A 21,228-nucleotide genomic window follows, 5' to 3' on the forward strand; every position below is an offset into this window, starting at 1 on the left:
CAACATTAATTTAACAACACCATTACATGAATGTCCTCAAGGATTATGACACTGATAATGTACAGAAGTGCAATGGTGTACTTTAATTTTCAGCACACATATTTGATAAATGCATTTTTTGCAATTCTGAATACTACATTGGCCTTGATGTTTGTTAAATGCAAATAGAAATTTATTGTTGCAGAGCTACTCACATTACAAATATTACACTGTATAGTCATTATGTTCCTTGTATTTTTAAATACATATATGAGGAAAAGTATTTTCAAGCAAAATATGTAATGCATAATAAGACGTTACATACATAATGTACTACTTATTTATGATCTGCTATTTTTGAGGGAAGTTATGGATTCATTTGAATTTTATGTAATGTATGCTTCTGATACTATACTGGACAAACACATATACAAATTATTTGTTTAACATCCTTTAGTACAGAAACTGTTAAGTAGTTTCAGGGATAATCAAACAAGCCTCTGCTCTTTGTTCAAAGAACACATACCAAACATGACAAAATTTTTAAAAATTCCATCTTTAGAATATTATTTTAATTTTCTAGCCTCTTCTGACCATGCAAGGTTGAAAGAATACATTTCTGCTACATCAGTACCAGTTGAGCAAAATTTCACACCTCAGCATGTATTGTAATTTTAACCATGTCAGAGGTAAGAGACAGAGTTGGCATTCAGAAAATCTCCACTAGATCCATAAAATAATTTGGGAAACAGTCAATATATTATCCTTAGACCATCAGGTCCCCATGTATAATCATGTCAGTATTAAATCTAGATCACTAGATAAAAAAATTAGAAGAGTTGTTTGAATGTGCACTTGAAAAAAATGTGATGACAAATACTAATTGAAATACAGTAGTATAAATTATATGCTCTATTATTAAACTCACCTGTAGTGAGAGCAGGAGTCCATTCTTGCTCACCAGTAGCTCCCCAGAGTAAAGTCAAACTCTTATTAGTTTGAATAATATTATCACCAGATATTGATGGAACAACACCTGGACGCCCTGAGGATCGATTCTTGGAATCTGAAATACAAGTTAATAAAACATGACATTGTTGTAGTGTAATAACAAACCCTGCAAGATAATTCTTCGTTAATTAAATATAGCAAAATCTGTCTCATATGAAATCTACCAAAATTAAAAAAAGATTTCAGCTTTAGCCATTTGCTACCCTGATTTAAGATATCAACTTGGCAATGTCTGTGTATATTCCAGTATAAAGAGATCTTGGCCCAGAGACTGGCTATCCTGATTGAAGTTTTTGTAGCTTTATTCAATCTGTCAAGGCAAATGCCAAGATAATACCCCAAATTAGATCAAGGCTGCTTCCTTCCATGTCCTTTCCTATTCATTATTCACTATCATTCAACACTACATAGTCCGAGATGCTGAAAGTGTCATTAAAAATTATACACAGACAAATGTAAAGAGAATTAATTGGTATTTCTATTTAGACAGCTATAGGCCGTAGAAGGCATGTAATACTTACTGTCATGAAATGTAATCTGAGAGCCTGATCTTGGTAGTGAACCAACTGGGGTAGAGTTTTCATTGCCTGGAGATGTACTATATGTAGATCCAGCCTCATATACATGTTGGTCTGGGTTTGAAACAGCTGGAATAGCCTGGTAGTGATGCTGTTGGATAAGCACCCCAGTAGGTCCTACAATAAAATGAATACTCCATATAATGGATCTCTGACCACCCAAATACATGTGATGCAAATACTAATTAAAATATCTCTCTATACAAGAAAAACATAACCATAATATGTGAGATGTGATAATACAAAGTGTCTCCAAGTACGCAGCTCTGTCAACAACAGTACAAAATAAAGCCCATCTTTGGTCATAAATATACTTATAAACTTCTAACACACTCTCTTGTGTGTCACAAGTTACAAATATGCCATGCCAATGATGTGGATGTTTGAGGTTGTAACAGACATCTTTGAGATGAAAAAAGTTAAGTAGATCACAAATGGTCCTTGTCATAATTGAACTGACAAATAAGATCATGCATACACATAAATAACACTGCTCCTTCAATAGGTATTAAAACAAATTCTCTGCATTATCCAAATACATATTCTGGCAGTCACTTAGCAAAGCATGCATATCATAAACATATATTCAGAAAAATACTAAAAGATCCATTTCAGTACAATTCACCTTTCTACAAAGTTCCCACAACTAATGAGTTTCCCGAAGAAAATTCTATACATGTTTGATTTTGCTACCTACAGACACACACACACACACATTACTACAAAGAGAACAATCGAGAACACTGAGCAATAATTGTTACCTTTGCGAAAGATATGAGTCCAACGTCGCCTGTTGGATGTGAGCTTAATGGTGACATGAGATGGATCGAAAGGGTTGATAAGAGCCCGCCCAGGCCGCAGAATATCGGTCTGGGACTGCAACGGGTTATTTGGAGATCCAGCACTTCCAACAACTGGGCGATACAGAGGGGACATTTCTGCTTCTGGAGCTTCAGTTTGGACACCAAATGCCCTATGCTTTACAGCTAAGGAGAAAAGAGTATAAACTGATGCTGACAAAAACTACCTTTACAAGGATATCTAACCTACACATTAAGGACTTTTAGATGACATGCACTCACTTATCAAACAGAATAAGTAACTCAAAATGTAATATAAAAATTATATATAACAAGGTGTCTCTCACATAATACAAAAAACATATGAATCTATAACATTGAGAAATATAAAGACTGAAAGAACAACATATTCATTCCTTGTGCTGGAACCAACTTATCAAATACATAAGAAGATGTAATAAAGATAATGGCTGTCTTCCGGGTTGTAGCACCATGTAGCATGGTACAAGTGAACCAGACTACATGGCACACTGATAAACTCAATTATTATTATGTAATAAAGATGTAACTCCACATTGAAAATTATACCCTTAAACGTTATGAATATGACATAGCAGATCAATTTTATGAAGTTACTAATACTGGACAGTTACTTGCTCTTAACACTCTGTGCACTATCAAAGAGCCTCCTAACTCTTGGACAATGAAAGGACAACGAATTACCCCTTAAGTCTGTCTACCTTTGGAAAACCACCCACCTGTAAAAGAAACGTGTTTAAATATTTAAACATCTAAGCTCTAAATCAGAATAGGCAGACACAATTTAAGAATGTATGCAACATAATCCATTCACCAAAAATTTAAAAATCTGTTACAAACAACTTACCTTTTAGGTGTTGCAAGACCTTTGATACAACATCGATTCACATGTAATTTTAAAGCACAATATTCTACATATTCAGGATCAGTCAAAACAATCTTTAGTAATAATTTAAATAATCCCATGGGAAACAATTTGATGGTTTTTGTCTTTGTTATCAGTTCTAAAAAAGCAAAACTTTTATTCTGAATTCCATGTAAAATTTTGTTTTTAAGGAGGAAGATTTTCATGGTTAGAAGCTGACTAATTTTCTTCATTTATCAAGCTTCAAAAAAGCTAACAGAACTTACTTTTACAAAAATTCAAGTATAACAAGAAATACTGAGGATTATGCCAATACTGAAATAAATATATATATATCGATGGGATAGCACAAGATTATAATTGTTGTTAATCAAAGTGACTAAATTATCTTACTGTAATGAGAGAAAAATATAAAAAGGTATCACAAATGCTTATTATTAATCTTACTTGTAGAAAGACAACTAGGCCAATGAAAAGTAAGTCTACAATATTTTAACAATGCCTAACATTAAACTTTATTTTACAACTTTCATAAAACGGCATCTTCAGTACCAGATGGTAACCATAGTCAGAGGGATTTTATAGGAGTACTCACATCCAACTGAAACAGACTGATGTGGTGAGATGTTACTGGAATGATGCTGAGGAATAGAAATGGCTGCTGAGCGAGGTGCAGAGGTGCCAGCAGTCGAGCCATCACTTAGGGAATGGTGAATGTCTGGATCAGACATTTTCCTCTTGAGAAATTTTTGTCCACTCCCACTCTGTGAATCCAACACTGAAACACTAGTTTTCTTGTGTCGGCTACTATTCACACGCTGCAAGCTACGGGATAACCTGCAATTCAATACTTTCTTTTACCCAATAACAGAAATTAAAAGGAGTTAAGTTTTGCTCTGTCACCCTCAGTGGACTAGTGGTTAGTGTACTCACCACTGTACCCAAAGTACGCAGGTTCAAACCTGGCCGAGGATGATGAATTTTTAAGAGTGATTAAAATCCGTAGCACTACTTATTTTGGAGGGGAAAGTAAAGTGGTGGTCCCATGTTGTAGATTTATGGCATGTAAAAGAAACTTACGAGCATGAACGAGATGTTTCATAAGCAAAATTCATTGGCCATTTCTCACACGTCTCCCCTGATTCTCTACTAGATGGCTCTAGCAGACAAATCCGGAATGAGTGGAAATTGTGCAGTGTCAATAGGCTGGTCACTCACTACTCACAAACGCACACTTCAAAGACTAGGAAACCTCCTACCTGGGAGGAGACCAAGGCTCAGACTCGGGCTGCAGTGCCATTGGATGGATGGAAAAGTTTTCCTCTGGCCCATTTTTGCCTAGCAGGCTACCAAAGAATTTCCAGACTCTTTTGTAATAATAACTACAAAATGAGACCTCTGCCAAATAGAAAGGGTTTAAAACCAAATCTTTCTAAGGTTATACCATCTCTTAAAATCAGTGATTCCTTGTATAAAGAAATGTGGCAGGACTCATAATTCCTAAATTTCTTCAGAGTACAAGCATAGTTCTTTTCAAGAAACCCTGCTAGCCTAAACATTTCCTGTCTTTCATGGAACTCACCACTGGACTTTATCCTGAAAAAGACAAGTTCAGCCCACAAAATCACAAACCATTTCCCTTATGATTGATATTACTTCTTCCTACATTTGCTAAGGTCTTAAAACTAAACTACATAATAAATGTAGTCTATCTTCTGTGCACCATACATTACATTACAATCCACAATTATATTTACTCCAAATCCTTCCAATTTTCTTAATGACATTCATTTAATATTATCCCCTTTCTTCATCTCAAAAGTGGCTACTTTTAAAGAGGTTCTGCCAGCAAAAGTTGGCACAATTTCTTATTTTGACAAGTAAACTAAATTTTTACTTGATCATTAAAGATTTCTTATGATAAAAAATCTTAATTACCTCGTTGTATGGATGGGAGGCAACTGGAACACTTGAGCATCATAAGCATCATAATCAAAGAGTGAATTAGGCATACACTCATCTTCTTGGATCAATTTTGATTTTGATGCTTGCAAAGGGCAACCATTAGATGCAGGTGATGGTTTTGTTCTCTTTGGTGGCAGTTTGATTCTTGGAATAAAGGTAGAATATGCCACTTTTTTGTTTGTCGAATAGAAGCTGTAATCAGATAAAAAGTTGTTATTATTATATACTAAAAATCTGAAGTCACTACCATTTTATTTTCAAACTTCACTGTAGTGCACATTTGTATAGGACATTTACAAAGTCCATTTCACATTTCAAATCTTTATTTTCTGCTTCTGCAGTGCAGCTTGCAGTTCAAATTTAAACCAAAAATTATTTTCTGTTTCTGAATAATTCTTAAGTTATAAAGAATGTTGTTTCAACTACATACCAACAAATAAGATGGAAACCTGTCTTAAGTTTAAGTAGGAAGCATTTATGGCCCATCTGAAGGTATTAATTAACCAGATAGTCAATCAGTGAATAAGGAGAAACAGAAAAAAGCTCAACCAGATCAGCTGATAACATGGCAAGATTCAAACTGGGTTTCTCGCAAACACAAGGCTACAGAATCATCATTACACACACCTGCTCGGTCCTCCATGTTTTAAATGTTCGTATGGTACAAATTTAAATACTTCTTCTGCAAACTAATTATGATCATTATATAGGAGAGAAGGTATGATTAAACCACCTCTGAATAGGGTGCCAGTAAACAATGCAATAAATACTTAACCCTTCACCGTGGTTGGACGTCTTGTGACGCCCTGGCATTTAAATTCCCGGTCTGCTGTTAAGCCTAATTTCAAAAGCCCATAATTATGGAAACAATAACGACTGATATATGATGTTTGTAGTTGATCTGGTGTGGAAGAAATGCTCTTTCTGATCATGTATTGGCAACGTCACATTCTTCGATCTCTAAAGGCTAGTCTGTGAATAAATGCCTGACCTAAGAGGTTAAGTACAAACCAATATACAAGTTTCACTTCCCAATGCTTATAGCCAATGTAACCGACCACCAAATCACTCCATATTACGCACAGTCAAACAATTACTCACTAGTTGGTCATTCTGGTTTTTATATCTCAATATTAATCACATAATACTGTTTAGGACAGAATGGCCCTAAAGGTACATAACTTTAAGCCGATGATGCTGCTGCTTAGAACTAAAAAACTATTTACAAAGAAAAACTTGTGTTACTATTTTTCAACAACCTTAAATTGATCCAATGAGGCATACTATAGTCATCTGCTGCACTGAAGGAGGTATCTTTATTATGGAACTGTGAAACAAATAAACAAAACAGTAATTAAAACACTGTCTTCAACTGATATCTGTATATAAACAATATTCAAAGGAACAACATCTAGGACAAAACTTATAGCAGAAAGAATCTCAACAGTGTTTGAGAATATCACTGACAATATTTTAGTGAGGCTCTATAGCCTATGGTTAATTCAGAACAAGCTAAACTGGCCTGAAGTTAAAATAATTTTCTACACTGCATTAATAATATATACAATACACTTTTCAGTCAACATACTTTCAGAAGTGGGACAGCATGAAGTGGCTGCTCTCCAACACACACAAGGTCACTTCCAACACCGTTATCAATGATGCGCTGCTCTGTGACATTAGTTAACTCCCGGTCCACTTCAAATACTCCAACTCCTGGTGTTATTACTACTGACAACTGTCCAGTTCGATCAAAACTGCGATCTAAGTAGTGTTTTTCAAAAACTGTGTACATAAATAAATTTGTACATACAATTCAGATTCATTATAGAGGTAAAATAGCATGACAATGTCAGAGTTCATCAGAATCCATTTAGTTATGGTGGCTTATATGTTCTATGCACAAACTGCATAATGGGAAAGATGTGGGTGTGTGTTTGTCCATCCAGCTGTTTTTTGTTACTGAAAATATTAAAATAGTAAAAAATAGGTTTTCATAATTCAGTTAAAATAGCAAATACCAACCATTGAGAGACATGTTCAAGACTTCAAGAAAATTTCCTTGTGCCGCTGTAGAGTTGACAGCTTTTGGAATCTGAACCCCAGGTCTTTTGTGATATTCAAGCACTATCTTCTGATAATCAGTGAAAAGTCGGCGTAACTGTACCAATGTGTTTGTCCAGTCGTCATACCTCTCATTCTGAACTGCAACTCTGGAAATGTCAAGAATGTGCAATTACTTGTGTTTAGATGAAACTGAAATTAATACAGTGAAACCTCGATGCATTGTTTTCGGCGGGGGTGGGAAATAAAAACGATGAATGCGGGAAAGCATTAAACATTTAAAAAAAAACAATGTTTCTCTTTCAAAGTTACTTCTTTTTACCAAAAAAGTCTTTAATGGACAACTGGTTTGTCGAAACTTTACGTTTTAGACCAAACCGAGCACTTTCCACGTTCAAAATGTTTTCCTCGTCACGTTCAGTAATATTATGCGCATAAAAGAACGACTTCACTTTTGCCAATGCTTCGGCAAAACTCGGCACAGCTTCGGGCTCGCATTCGTCGTCTTCCTCACCACTCCCACCCCCTTCGCGGACAATAACAGCAGAATGGAAGTACTATTACTGCCGAACACAACGAAACGTAGCTGTAGAAGAGACACTGAACCGCTGGAAACGAGATGAACCAGAAGAATGAAAAGTGTCGCCCGCCTTTCCTTTGTACTTGTAATAAAAGCATTTGTGAAGAAATTCACACTGCACATGCCATCTGGCATCCCTGGAACGAAATATGAGTGCACCCTAATTTAACTCGTAAAATTTCTGACAATGAGCACCCCTCATTCCAAAAGAATCTGTGCTGGTTGGGCGACATAACAGGTTACCGCTACTGTGTATTCCAAAAACATTGTGCGTCTTTCGGAATTAAATTCTAAAAATATCGCGTAAATTTCGTTATAATTTCTCAGAAACGATCATTGCGGGCCGGAACTAAGATTTTTGAACGATCGATGCGATAAAACGATAGTTCGAGGAACGATAGAAGCGGGAAAATGTAACATTATTTTATATGGGATGTATTCGGGACCGAACAAAACAGACGATGCATCCGGGAAAACGATAGTTCCGGGAACGATGGATAGAGGTTTCACTGTATTTTATTAAATGACATGTTCTACATCATTTGGTTTAGTCCTAAGAAGGATCTATGGAATGTAAATAAACTCTACGCTCTAGCATACCTGAATACTGCACTTCCTTATCCAATTCACAAACACTCCAGGTGCCTCATTCTGTCTGGTTCTTCACATCTCCAACTCCAAAAAAGCTGCTTCCCCAGCACGAACACAACTGATCTTCTGAAACACTGATATTCAGACAAATTGGTCTGCCGTGTCTTCGTGTGACACCGTGATACCAGTTCACATGAAAGTTGCCACTCAGCACATCCACCGAAACTTGAAATGAATCTTGACGAAATTAAAAGTGAAACAGTTTCACATGTAAAAGTTGAAGGAGAAAAAAGAACAATAACTCATGAAGAGAATGTACTACTTCAACACTAATCAACTAGTTTAATACGAAACATTTAGTTGTGGAATTTGGTTTGCTTAATAATAAATTTTAATATCCCAACTAAAACACTACTAATCAACTATGTCATCTCAGCTACTGCTATGGAGATAATTAAGAACCAGAAGACATAAAGCAAACTTTACAATTGTTCTAAGCTTACTCATGAATCATATATAAAGATATTGCAGTACATAAACCAAACATGTAGTAATGAGCCCATAATTGTGTTTGGAAACTCGAAACTGTCTTTAGAATTAAATATGCAGTCATTACTGTGCAATATTTGCCTGCTTGAGTCAGAATCTCTCCGGACGCATCATTCCCAATCGTTGTAACACGTCTTTTGACACTATATAACTTCTGAGGGCACATCTGATTAACCGACTCAATGTGCCACTGTCTTCGAGAAAATATTAGTTAATCGGTCACAGGTATAAGGGCCCTGTGATCCCGTATCAATCTCTCCACATCCAAGCATGGCCACGTCAGCCCTGAAGATAGAGACAGTGTTTCTCTTAAAAATTGCAATCTACCTACAAGTCTACAGGTTGTCACAACATTGCGATATACACGTGATTCTAACTCTTGAACTAACTTACACTTTACTTACTTAATAATAAATGTTGTTATACATATGGATCACTGCAATTTCACACTTTCCACTTTGATATTTGGTTATGAAACTGTGTCTGTCAAGACAAATACAATAACCTCTTCAGAAGTTACTAAGTCAGGCTTACACATTTACCTACATGCTTTGCCTTGGATTTTTAACTTAGTTTAACAAAAATTGGAATAAAAAACCTATAATAATGTATGGAACACCAAACAGGCAGTTCACACTAAAAACTTCTCTTCCTCACAATGCAAATGCAAAATCAGCATCAGAATTTGTTTAACTTCTGCTTAAACAAAAATGCCCAATTATGTTACAGTTCTCAGAGCAAAGCAGTTCACATGCTCCTTGTGTCGTGATTAGTAAAATTGCTGTAATGTATTACATACTATATCAAAATATTACCCTTTTAGTCTACATCATATTAGTAAGTTCCAACCATAACTGTAATGCACCTTTTCAATGCAGCCTGATTAAAATTACATCCTAATTTATTTCAGCATTCAAAATCGTGCAGAGGAGGCTAGGTGCGCCCCAGAGCCGGTCTGGACGCAGAGACTAGAGGAAAAATCCTCGGTCCCCGTCGGGGATCGAACCCCGATCGCCCAGCCTGCAGCTAGTCACTGTACTGACTGAGCTATCCCAGCTCACGATACTGCAAAGTCAAGTATCTTAAAAATAGCTAATTTTGTTAAGACCACAAAGCTCAACCTCATTGACACAACGCACAATGATGGATGGCACCATGAGGAGTGTAATCAGCGATGGTGCCCGTCACACCTCCACGACGAGTCGGGGTATTATCCACTGACACACATGGCAGAGGCACCTGTTCTTTGCATTGCGGGTGACGACGCTCTACAGTCTCGACATTTCATTGCCACTTTCCCAAATTTAATCCTGAAATAATGCACATACAAATCTGCACTACAGAACACTTTGGTGAAAATTTATCATACAACTCTGGAAAAGAAAACAAATTAGGAATGTTTGAAAATGAAGTTCAGAACCCGAATAACTTGACCTAAGAGAGATAAAGTGACGACTGAGAACAGAAAACTGCGTAATAAAGATTCAGAATTATTTATTTTCAACTGGTACTGGTACTGTTGCAGTGACTGAATAGAAATCTGATTGGTTGTTGGATGTAATAAATACTGACACTTCAAGATATGGCTCACTTCAGTTCAAAAGAATTGAGTGGATCAGAAGAAATCGGTAATTTTCATTCTGTACTTTTGTGCGCAAGACAAAATTCACAGTTAGCGGATTTACTTCCACGTACAATTGAACAGCACTCCACCAGTGTTAGAGCTGGATGTCAGAGGGTTTAACCGATTTCGGCACCAACCAGATTCCTCTGATTCAGACGAGTGCGTAACATTTTTTTTCCAACAGCTATAATGAAATGTCAATCAAGCCACTGCTGAAATTATAGTGATCCAGAAATCAATCTTTTAACATTCCTTTCATACATTTACAAATGATTTCTCTTTTTATTACTATTGGGTGGAGGGAGGGGGCAAAGAGACACAATTAAACAAGGATAAGACAAGAAAAGTTATGAAAAATGTACACAAAGTTTGCCTGGAAAACCTGAAGGTAATAACAGGACACTTATATCCACTCTTATGTCACAGAATTATTTATTTCATCTCACATACCCCATAATCTATGTCTTTCAATAGAAATGAGATACCGAGTCTGGCACCCATAAAATCGACCTTTTAAAGACAGTTTACAGAATTACTTTTGCATACCTGTACTTGTTTGAGGAGCAGACGGTCGTAATGTTGCCCATGGAATGCCGCTATCATGGATTCCGACCTTCCGGGGTTCACCGGTAGGAGATTCCTCCGACTTGGTGGGTCCACCTTCCTTTCCTACAGTCTCCACCCCAACCAGCTAGCAGAGCAGAAAAGTACACGCTAATGATGTTCCATACAGGGGTTTTTACAAGAAACCTTTAATGTTTTATCAAATGCTTTGTACTAATGCAGTCCTTGTTCTGTAACGACTGACTAAAGCCCAATGGTAACTACATGTACTATCTGCTTTAATATTAAGAAATTGCAGTTTGCTCACAGAGTGTATTTATAGGTTTCACATTATTTTAACAGTAAACAAGAGATTATTTCCTCCAAAAAGCATTGACTAACTAATTTGTAAACTTATTTTCCAGGTTATGTACATTCACATGTGAAACACGTCCTTGTAATTGTGTCGAAAGTACTGAGGTTCATGTATGTTGTATGAAATGACATGTTCTACATCATTTGGTTTAGTCGTAATAAGGATCTATGGAATGTAAATAAACTCTAATCCCTAACATACCTGAATACTGCACTTCCTTATCCAAGTCACAAACACTCCAGGTGCTTCGTTCTGTCTGGTTCTTCACAACTCCAACTCCAAAAAAGCTGCTTCCCCATCACGCACACAACTGATCTTCTGAAACACTGATATTCAGACAAATTGGTCCTCCATGTCTTCGTTGATGCCAGTAAACACACACTACAGATACAGTTCACATGAAATTTGCCACTAAGCACATCCCCTGATCTCAAACTCCTCTTTGAGACAGACAAGGCACTCACACTGAATCTATAACAGTACACCTCCACGGAAAGCAAGGAGATCACACGAGGGCTTAAGGTCTTCCTTGTGGCATCGTGAGCCATGCTACAAACACCCGATACTTTGTCACTAGGAATCTAAAGTGTGTACCTGTTGGTGTGGTGACCACGTAAAATGTGCTAAAAATAAACACACCCTAGCCTAGGTTGGGAATTGCATTTTTTACTAACTTTTCACGTTATCATCATTATATTTTTATTGTATATAATGTATAGAAAATTATGCAGATAAAAGTGTATATATATATATATATATATATATATATATATATATATATATATACACACACACACGTATTGAGCTTCACGTTGCCTGCATACAGACCAAATTTTGCCAAAGTTGCCCACACCCTGAAGAATGTTTGGCAAGTCTCGTGTAATACGTAGTTCCCTTTGTTGGTCTTCCATCATCAGGCCATCTAACCTCCCGTATTCCTTCAATGTCCAAACTATACTCCCCCACCTCAACTGCTAATGTATCCAGCGCCTCTGTTCTATGTGTTACAAAAACCCACTCACCTAATGTTGAGATTTCTTCATCTATCTCAGCATCCAACTCTGTATCAGATGCTTTGGTTCTGTCCTTATCTTTTAAAAAATTAACAGATTCACCCTCTGAAATGATACAGGATTTCGGTATGTAGTACATTTTCAATAAATAAATAAATATAAATAAATGAAAATCTGAAACGCAAGCACATATACCTATATTAATTCTAAATTTTAAAGTTGACGAAACATATCCGCCATGTTGTGACGTCACAGTCAACGCCCAGTGAACGCGAATGCATGATCAGCACACAATGGAATAAAATTTTCTAGGCTTTGAAGACTTTCGATTTGTTTGCTACAGTCCTGCAAAAGAAGAGAACACATTACATGATGGCCAGCGGCCATATTCCTGCGATTTGTGTGACAAGTCATTCATCGATCAGCATAACCTGAAGACCCATCAGCGTACGCACAGTGGTAAAAAGCTATATTCCTGTGATGTAGCAAATCATTCAGTTTTCAGGGTAATCCACAGTGGATCATGTTAAAACCTCTATATAATATTAAAGAATAACTACAGAATAAACTTTATATACTATAATCAATAAACTGAATGTTTATTTAAATTCTCATTCATCAAAACCAAAAGCAGATAAAATATTTTCAGACACACTGTGACCAAGAGATGGACTTTCATCATCTGAGCTTGAACTGTCATTCAGTTCAAGAGGAGGTTCACTATCATCAGTCTCTTTGTCATTCCCATAGAAACTCTTGCAGTCATATCTTAACTCTACTGCAGCAGTGTTACATGAAGGATTTGGGTCACTAAAGTTGCCAATTATTTCATATGTTTTAGACACTTCAATTTCCTTTTTAAGAATTAATTCTTTTAGATCGGTAGATGTGTTATGTTCAGATATTTGTCCAACTTCTATAACAGCAAACTGTGAAGATCTACCCACTATTTTCAAACCGCTGTCAGCATGTGAAATCTGTCTGTTAGTTGGATCTAGAATTACATATTCAGAATCACGCCATGCAGTTACAGTGATCTCTTCTGTTTTGTCGATTCTGTCCATCATCTGAAGGCAGAGTGAAGGTGGGTTATCACTTGAGGTTGCATGCATTTTCACACAGTAACCAGGATCGGACACTTTACGTGGGGAATCATTCAATTTATCAACTGATTCTGCTTGAAGCTGAGTTAGACGGAGACATGCAGTTGGATCGCTACTAGTAACTGCACTCACCCTGATAATTTCTTCATCTGATAATCGTTGAGATCGTGGTTGCTCAACATTTTCCAGTGATAATCTAGCAAATTTTTTGTTAGAGATAATTGTCAAAGTAGCACCTCCCTGAACATCATGCAACATCTTCCTTGTGTTTCCTTGGACATTAGTTGATTTAACAGGTGACTCAGAATCAGTCTCTGGTGCAGACTCCTCAACGATTTCCAACATTTCAACGGAATGGGGGCCAAACTGTACCATTGTTTCTATGCTTCTGCTGGGGTAGACCACATGCTTAATGGGTTCCAAAGAAGAGACTACTGACTTTAAAATTCCCTTTACCTCCACTACTTGGCAAGGATCTGCCTCTTGTTCGGAGCCTACGTGCTCCACCTTGGCATTACTGGTCACAAGTGTGTTCGTTGACACTTGAGAGAAGAGTATACTGTCCTTTGCCAAGCAAAATGTATCCATTTCATCTGCATCTTGAGAAGAATGTGCAGGAGATTCTAATGTTTTCACAATATCCCCTTGGTTTCGATCTGCAATAACTTCAGTTTCAGTTGCTATGCTAATTTTATCTTTTTCTTCTCCTTTATTTATAATTATTCCATCTGTTTCAGGTAATTTCACTGTTCTTATTTCATCTTGTACTGCACTCACAAAATATCTATGCTGAGTATCGTCATAAATGACAATTTCCGGATACTGCCTTACTTCTGCTGGTGGTTCAGATTCCATTCGCTCCTCAGGTTTTTCTGGTGTGTTCCCTACAAGAGGTCTACTTGCTCCTTCACCCTGAATTTTTCTAACTTCATCTTCGTCTAATAAATCTTCAAATACAGGATTCAGATAGCCCATACATTCCTGTTCTACAGCATCATGTTCAATAAATTCTAACATAAACTAGAAACGTAGAGAAACAGGACATATTCATAAGCATAAAAATTCAAAATAGCATACACAATCTGCATAACACCTTTAATCTACCAAGATCCTAACGACGCATAATAAAACAGCAAGATTTTTGAAGTTACAGACCAAACTACTTGAGGTCTTAACAATGCTAGTACCTGGAAATGTCATTAAATTCAAGAAAGCTAGATGTTACATACCATAAGTTTATATTTCAACTTATATAATTTGTACATAAGCTCAAATTATCTCTATCAAAATATCTCTTATGACAAACATAGTTCATACAAAGCCCATGCAATGGATCCACACATGTAAATGAATTAATGCTCAATCATATCTTTGTTGTAGCAATTACTATACATTTAGTATTTACTGCCTTAAGATCACCTGGTATAGTAAAATTTCATAAATGTCTGACTGAATAAAGCTGTGCAAACAGTTTATCATTAATAGTTTTGATATTTTAATATTTTCCGTCAAATCACAATTTTAATAAGATAATAAAATATAAAATATTTAAAATATCATTTCACGTTCCGCATCGAATTTCAGTATTAAACCTAGACCCGACACAGTAATACTTCTAGATGTATTCCGCTAGACACGTCATGTCTCTATCAACTCATCACCGACTAATATTGAACATCAGATGAACCACGCCATATAAAAAACAATACCTTCGTTCTAATATATAAGAGTAATCTGATAATAACATTTTCAATAAACTGCATAACATTGTAAATGATTGTAATTCGAGTTTTAGATTTACCAATCTAATTTATACCTGCGGACGGTTAAATATAACCGAAACATGTCGTAAGAGACGTTCCAATTTGTAAATCGATCATTCGATGCGGAACGTGAAATGATATTTTAAATATCTTATATTTTATTATCTTATTAAAATTGTGATTTGACGGAAAATATTAACCTAATTCACAATATGACGCAAATATACTACCTTATTAATAGTTTTATTAAATAATGGAACTGTTCTTATCAGATCACTACATTTCATACGCTAACCAAAGATCCTGATTGTATCCTACAAGTGTGGTCACAAATGCAACAATCAGTGAGGAAAGGGTTAAGCTCGTGACCCTTTCAAGGCACCCTCACAATTCATTCTGACCCGCAATTTCAAAACCACTGGACCAGAGCATGTATTGTTACAGAAACAGAAATTTAGGATTTTGAAACCTTAACAATGAAGGCAATATTCTTTAAGCTTCATACGTAATACTCTTAAACCAGAGAAGAGCTGTACCAATCAATACATCCTCGATGTCAACATTCATCTACAAATAATGCTATAATGGAGGCAGCCGTCATTAATTCATAATAAGCAATGAGAAAAGACCTGATTGCAATGTACTGTTAAATGCAGCAACATTACGTTTGGTCCCTAAAATCTCGGCTAGCTCCTAAAATTGTATTGAATTTTACCAACACTGACAATGTTGACAATAACAAACTGTAATCAAAATCTAACTAACTAACTAACTAGATGGCTTACCGAACCCGAAGGTTCATCACCGAATTAACCAAAGCCCTCCACCGGACCCACTCTCCTTCAACTCCTATCTCCCGTAGATCCCGCCTGAGATTATCCTCCCATCTACGTCTAGGTCTCCCCAGCGGTCTCTTCCCTTCAGGTTTCCCAACCAGTACCCGGTGCACACCTCTTGTCCCATCCATGCGCGCTACATGCCCGGCCCATCTCAATCTTCTCGACTTAATCACCCTGACAATACTGGGGGAGCAGTACAGATTTTTAAGCTCGTCATTGTGCAGTTTTCTCCACGCCCCATTGTCTTCTCTCCTAGGCCCAAATATCCTCCTCAACACCCGATTAATCAAAATCTACCTGTAAGTATATAAGCAATGCATTGATTTTACCAAATTGTATAAACACAAAACATAAACATTTAGCCTCCTACTTATTAACAACGACATACAAATTAATGTGAGAAAATTAACATCACATTATTCTGAGTTATCAGAGTAGCAAAAGGTCTTTTTACACGGAAGTCATTAAAAGTTTTAATATTATTCAGACTGACCTAAAGAAGATAGACAACAGGTAAGAAATTCATTTTTGCTGCTAGCTACACAAATATCCATGGACGTCCAAAGTCTACGAAGGCAGAAAAGTTCAGTATTTGCTGGATTCAAACGTATTAGTATTATAGCGCACACATTTTCACATGCAACGTATCTTCAAAACTGATTTAGTTCTTAGATTTGTGGGTAAAATAATTGAAAAAGACAACAGTACACTGAAATATTTACAATTAAAATCTTACCAGTTACCAAAAAATGCAAATCAGAGTGAATTATTGTAAAACCAAATAAAACCATTTTGAAACTAATGTTAACATAATTATTATTCTTTATCCCATAAAAAAATCATACAAAGTTTACCTGTACATATCGTATGCAAAATATAATGGGGCTATACACACCTCAAAAGCCTCTTTGGAAATGGTGAAGGTTTAAATTCCACATCATAATGAATGGCAATTTTGTTCCGAAGCGTTGACAAGTCCAGTTTTTCTTCCTTTAGTCCCACAACCTGTCCTATTTGGGATCTTTAATGTCTCAATTCCTTTAGTTACAGCTGCAACATCAGCGTCTCCAGTCTGTTGCCTTACGGTGCCTGCGATTTCATCAATGAACAACAAAATACATTTTAAATTTATAAATATTCTTTATTCAAGAAAATAAGAACTGAGATCATTTCAAACCATTTTGTGACTTATTATTTGATCTGGAAAAGTACAGTTAAGTTAAAAAATTATTTTAAAATTAAATTTCCAACACAAACATTTAATTTCAAAGTTATCGATCAACCGCCTTCCTGAGCACAATATCAGAATTTTCGTAATGAAAATAAAAATTTGCATATGGATACAAAGTAAAATATGCTTCAGGCCACTGACATTTTCTGACTTTGTAATATGAAGTGTCTTGGAGTGTGGGTAAACTCACATTCCAGAGGCAATTGGAAATTGCAAAGGCTTGTCTTATTTTATGTAACAATGCTCTAAGAATTGCATAGCTGTGATGATTGTGAATTGAGCCACAAATTTAACCAACTAGCTTCTATTACATTTTTCAGGACAGTATACACCTTGTATACAGGACAAACAGGCTTCCATCATCACCACTGTCTCACAACAGTGTCATATTACCTGGTATCCATCCATAATCTATTTATATTATATTTGTAATTATTTGTCTCAAATTTATTGCTTAGAATGCACACCTGGATATTCAGAGCCTGAATTATAAATATTTATACAATTTTTAACGCTGAATGCAGTGTCGTCCGTTATCTCGACACACGCATTCAACTACATTATTCTTCTTAACGTCGTGTGAAACACCTTTGGTATTCTATGTATCGCTATTTACCAAGACATGAGACTGTTTTTGTTGTCTCACAAAATTATGTTACACAAATTCTTAAATTCTTACATCCAAATTTTGAGACTGCGATGTTCTGTCTGTTGTGCAGATGGTACTTTGCGTTCTTTGCAAAAACTAGCAATATTCCAAGGGAGACTGCTAATATTTCAAGATAGCAACTCCATCACATGTGAAGAAATAATTTTAGAAGGCGCAAGGCTTGCTTGGTATGTTGGCGGTAGCATAGCTGCTGGTAGGGCCTCCCTACCCAGATTGGTCGAGGGGGGAGAGGTCAGACTAAGACAGGTACTCAGGTCATCCAGGTTGGGGGTTGCACTTTAAAAAGGAAGATGATTTTAAACCTCAATCAAAGCCTCGGACAGACGGACCTAACAGAGGATAGGACCAAATGAAAGAGGAGGATTGAGGAGGCCATGGACGGAATATGGACCGGACAGCCATAGAAGAAGAGCGAGGCTTGCTTAGAAGCAAGAGGACAGCTCATTGAGACTCCTCTATCAAATAAGGTAAGCTGCAGTGCTTAGGGAGGTGATAAATCTACCGTCCTTCTAGTAGAACCTTGAGCACGCATCAAATTGATGAACCATGAACACAAGTCGTGTTAAAGCTCGGTCCGTCTGCTCAGCAGTAGTTTCTTCCGTGTACGTTTTGGTAGAGATTGTTTCGTATGAATATATATTGATTCAATATGAATACAATATTGCATGTAACAGATTCTGTGTATTACCTGGCAATTGAAAATAGTTGAATACTTAGTTGGAAGGCCATTGTATTGTCTTGCTCTGTCTGTGGCAACTGCAGGTACTTAAAAGGAACAATGTTGTCCATTGATGTAACAACGCCTGTCTGGAACATAACAAGAAATATCCAGTTGAAGCACAACCAGTCACAGTCACTCTGTTAATGCTAGCACACGCCCACCAACTAGGTAATTACTTAGACTTCCTGGTTAGAACAAGAATGAGATATAATACTGAAGTGGATATTAAGAAATATGACTAAAAGCAGCTCACACGAGATTTGCTAGACACATGTCGGAGGCCATCTCAAAGGAATACTTACAAATTAAGATACTACACCTCAATCAAAGCCTCGGACAGATGGACCTAACAGAGGACCGAATGGAAGAGGAGAATCGAGGAGGCCACGGACCGAATACAGACCGGAGAGCCAACAAATTTATGGACAAGGTGGAAGATTACTAAAGATAACTATGACATCACCTGAAAAGCAATAATGAAGCTGTTCTTTCGAATGCCAGAAGATGGACGTCGGTAGTCTGTCAGTAAATATCCTCCGTGACATTATCATGGACAGAAACAGAAAGCTATTCCTTATGCTGACAGTGGTTTACTAATGAATTTCAATTTTAAATTAGTTACACACAAATTTATAACACTGCTTAGTGGGCACGCAATACTATTCTGTTGTGCGTGACTAGAACAAGTGTATTTTCATTCAATCTTAAGTAAAGGATTCTTACTAAAGCTTAATACCATGACACAAATTTTTACTATATTATTATTATTATTATTATTATTATTCAGTGTTCTGTCTTACGACAGGTCCATTGCTCTGCCCAAAAAGAGCTCTCCAGTTTTCCCTATTCTCAGCTTCTCGTTTTAATTCCTGGAACTTCATCTTCTTTCCTTCTTTCAGATCGTCGGTTAGCTGTATCAGTCTTCTTCCCGGTCCTCGCTTTCCTTCAACTTGGCCTTCGATGATATCACATTACATAACTAAAACTGCCAGTATGCTTCCTATTATATTTGTCTTACTGAACATAAAAACACATCAGAATCTTTCTGATAGAAACATCTTTTTCATTTTAGAGTGGAAAACTGTCTACAGTGAGAACAAAACTTTTGTTTATATTACATGCGCTATCACACCTTCAATTGTGTTCCAAGCAACATCACTACAGGAAAAATTGATAAATAGTTGGTTTCTACTACAGTTTTCATTCCTTTAGTCCCACAACCTGTCCTATTTGGGATCTTTAATGTCTGAATTCCTTTAGTTACAGCTGCAACATCAGCGTCTCCAGTCTGTTGCTTTACAGTGCCTGCAAGTTCATCAATGAACAACATCCTTTAGTTTAGTCCTAATAAGGATCTATGGAATGTAAATAAACTCTACTCCCTAACATACCTGAATAATGCATTTCCTTATCCAAGTCACAAACATTCCAGGTGCTTCATTCTGTCTGGTTCTTCACATCTCCAACTCCACCTAAGCTGGTTCCCCATCACACACACAACTGCTCTTCTGAAACACTAATATTCAGATAACTTGGTCTGCCATCTCTTGGTAATATTACTCCACGATATATGCATAAAAGAGGGGAGATACAGTTCACAAGGCAGTTGCCATTCAGCACATCCTATTCAGTATTAAACCTCGACCCGACACAGTAATACTTCTAGATGTCTTCCGCTAGACACGTCATGTCTCTATCAACTCATCACCGACTAATATTGAACATCAGATGAACCACGCCATATAAAAAACAATACCTTCGTTCTAATATATAAGAGTAATCTGATAATAACATTTTCAATAAACTGCATAACATTGTAAATGATTGTAATTCGAGTTTTAGATTTACCAATCTAATTTATACCTGAGGACGGTTAAATATAACCGAAACATGTCGTAAGAGACGTTCCAATTTGTAAATCGATCATTCGATGCGGAACGTGAAATGATATTTTAAATATTTTATTATCTTATTAAAAATTGTGATTTGACAGAAAATATTAACCTAATTCACAATATGACGCAAATATACTACCTTATTAATACTTTTATTAAATAATGTAACTGTTCATATCAGATCACTACAGTTCATACGCTAACCAAAGATCCTGATTGTATCCTCCAAGTGTGGTTACAAATGCAACAATCAGTGAGGAAAAGGTTAAGCTTGCGACCCTTTCAAGGCACCCTCACAATTCATTCTGACCCGCAATTTCAAAACCACTGGACCAGAGCATGTATTGTTACAGAAACAAAAATTTAGGATTTTGAAACCTAAAGAATGAAGCTTCATACATAATGTGCAATTACATTCAGTAATACTCT

General features: G+C 36.4%; 1 protein-coding gene across 21 annotated transcripts in view; it reads right to left on the reverse strand.

The window, feature by feature from the left end:
- The window catches only part of LOC147871072 (GATOR complex protein Iml1-like), a 59,968-nt gene extending 42,772 nt beyond the window's left edge, over positions 1–17,196 (reverse strand). For 17 of the 21 annotated variants that reach the window (XM_087341323.1, XM_087341339.1, XM_087341338.1 and 14 more), the window contains exons 1-14: positions 17,178–17,196; positions 12,587–12,682; positions 11,766–11,890; positions 11,192–11,336; positions 10,161–10,331; positions 8,482–8,606; positions 7,263–7,450; positions 6,826–7,022; positions 6,497–6,564; positions 5,211–5,429; positions 3,868–4,109; positions 2,330–2,554; positions 1,512–1,685; positions 908–1,045 (exon numbers count right to left, since the gene is read on the reverse strand). In XM_087341323.1, the coding sequence (XP_087197449.1) occupies positions 908–1,045; positions 1,512–1,685; positions 2,330–2,554; positions 3,868–4,109; positions 5,211–5,429; positions 6,497–6,564; positions 6,826–7,022; positions 7,263–7,275 (1,276 nt within the window). In that variant the 5' untranslated portion in view covers positions 7,276–7,450; positions 8,482–8,606; positions 10,161–10,331; ... (2 more) ...; positions 12,587–12,682; positions 17,178–17,196. Of the gene's footprint in view, positions 1–907; positions 1,046–1,511; positions 1,686–2,329; positions 2,555–3,867; positions 4,110–5,210; positions 5,430–6,496; positions 6,565–6,825; positions 7,023–7,262; positions 7,451–8,481; positions 8,607–10,142; positions 10,332–11,191; positions 11,337–11,765; positions 11,891–12,586; positions 12,750–12,772; positions 13,017–17,177 lie in introns of those variants that run through there. The other 4 variants (XM_087341322.1, XM_087341336.1, XM_087341325.1 and 1 more) reach the window with 4 other exon arrangements.
- Between the last annotated feature and the right edge of the window lie 4,032 nt (positions 17,197–21,228).

Source organism: Zootermopsis nevadensis, unplaced genomic scaffold (assembly GCF_977971745.1).
Source record: "Zootermopsis nevadensis isolate Lab colony 2312 unplaced genomic scaffold, Znev_1.0 Znev_ptg000068l, whole genome shotgun sequence".
NCBI classification, from domain to species: domain Eukaryota; kingdom Metazoa; phylum Arthropoda; class Insecta; order Blattodea; family Termopsidae; genus Zootermopsis; species Zootermopsis nevadensis.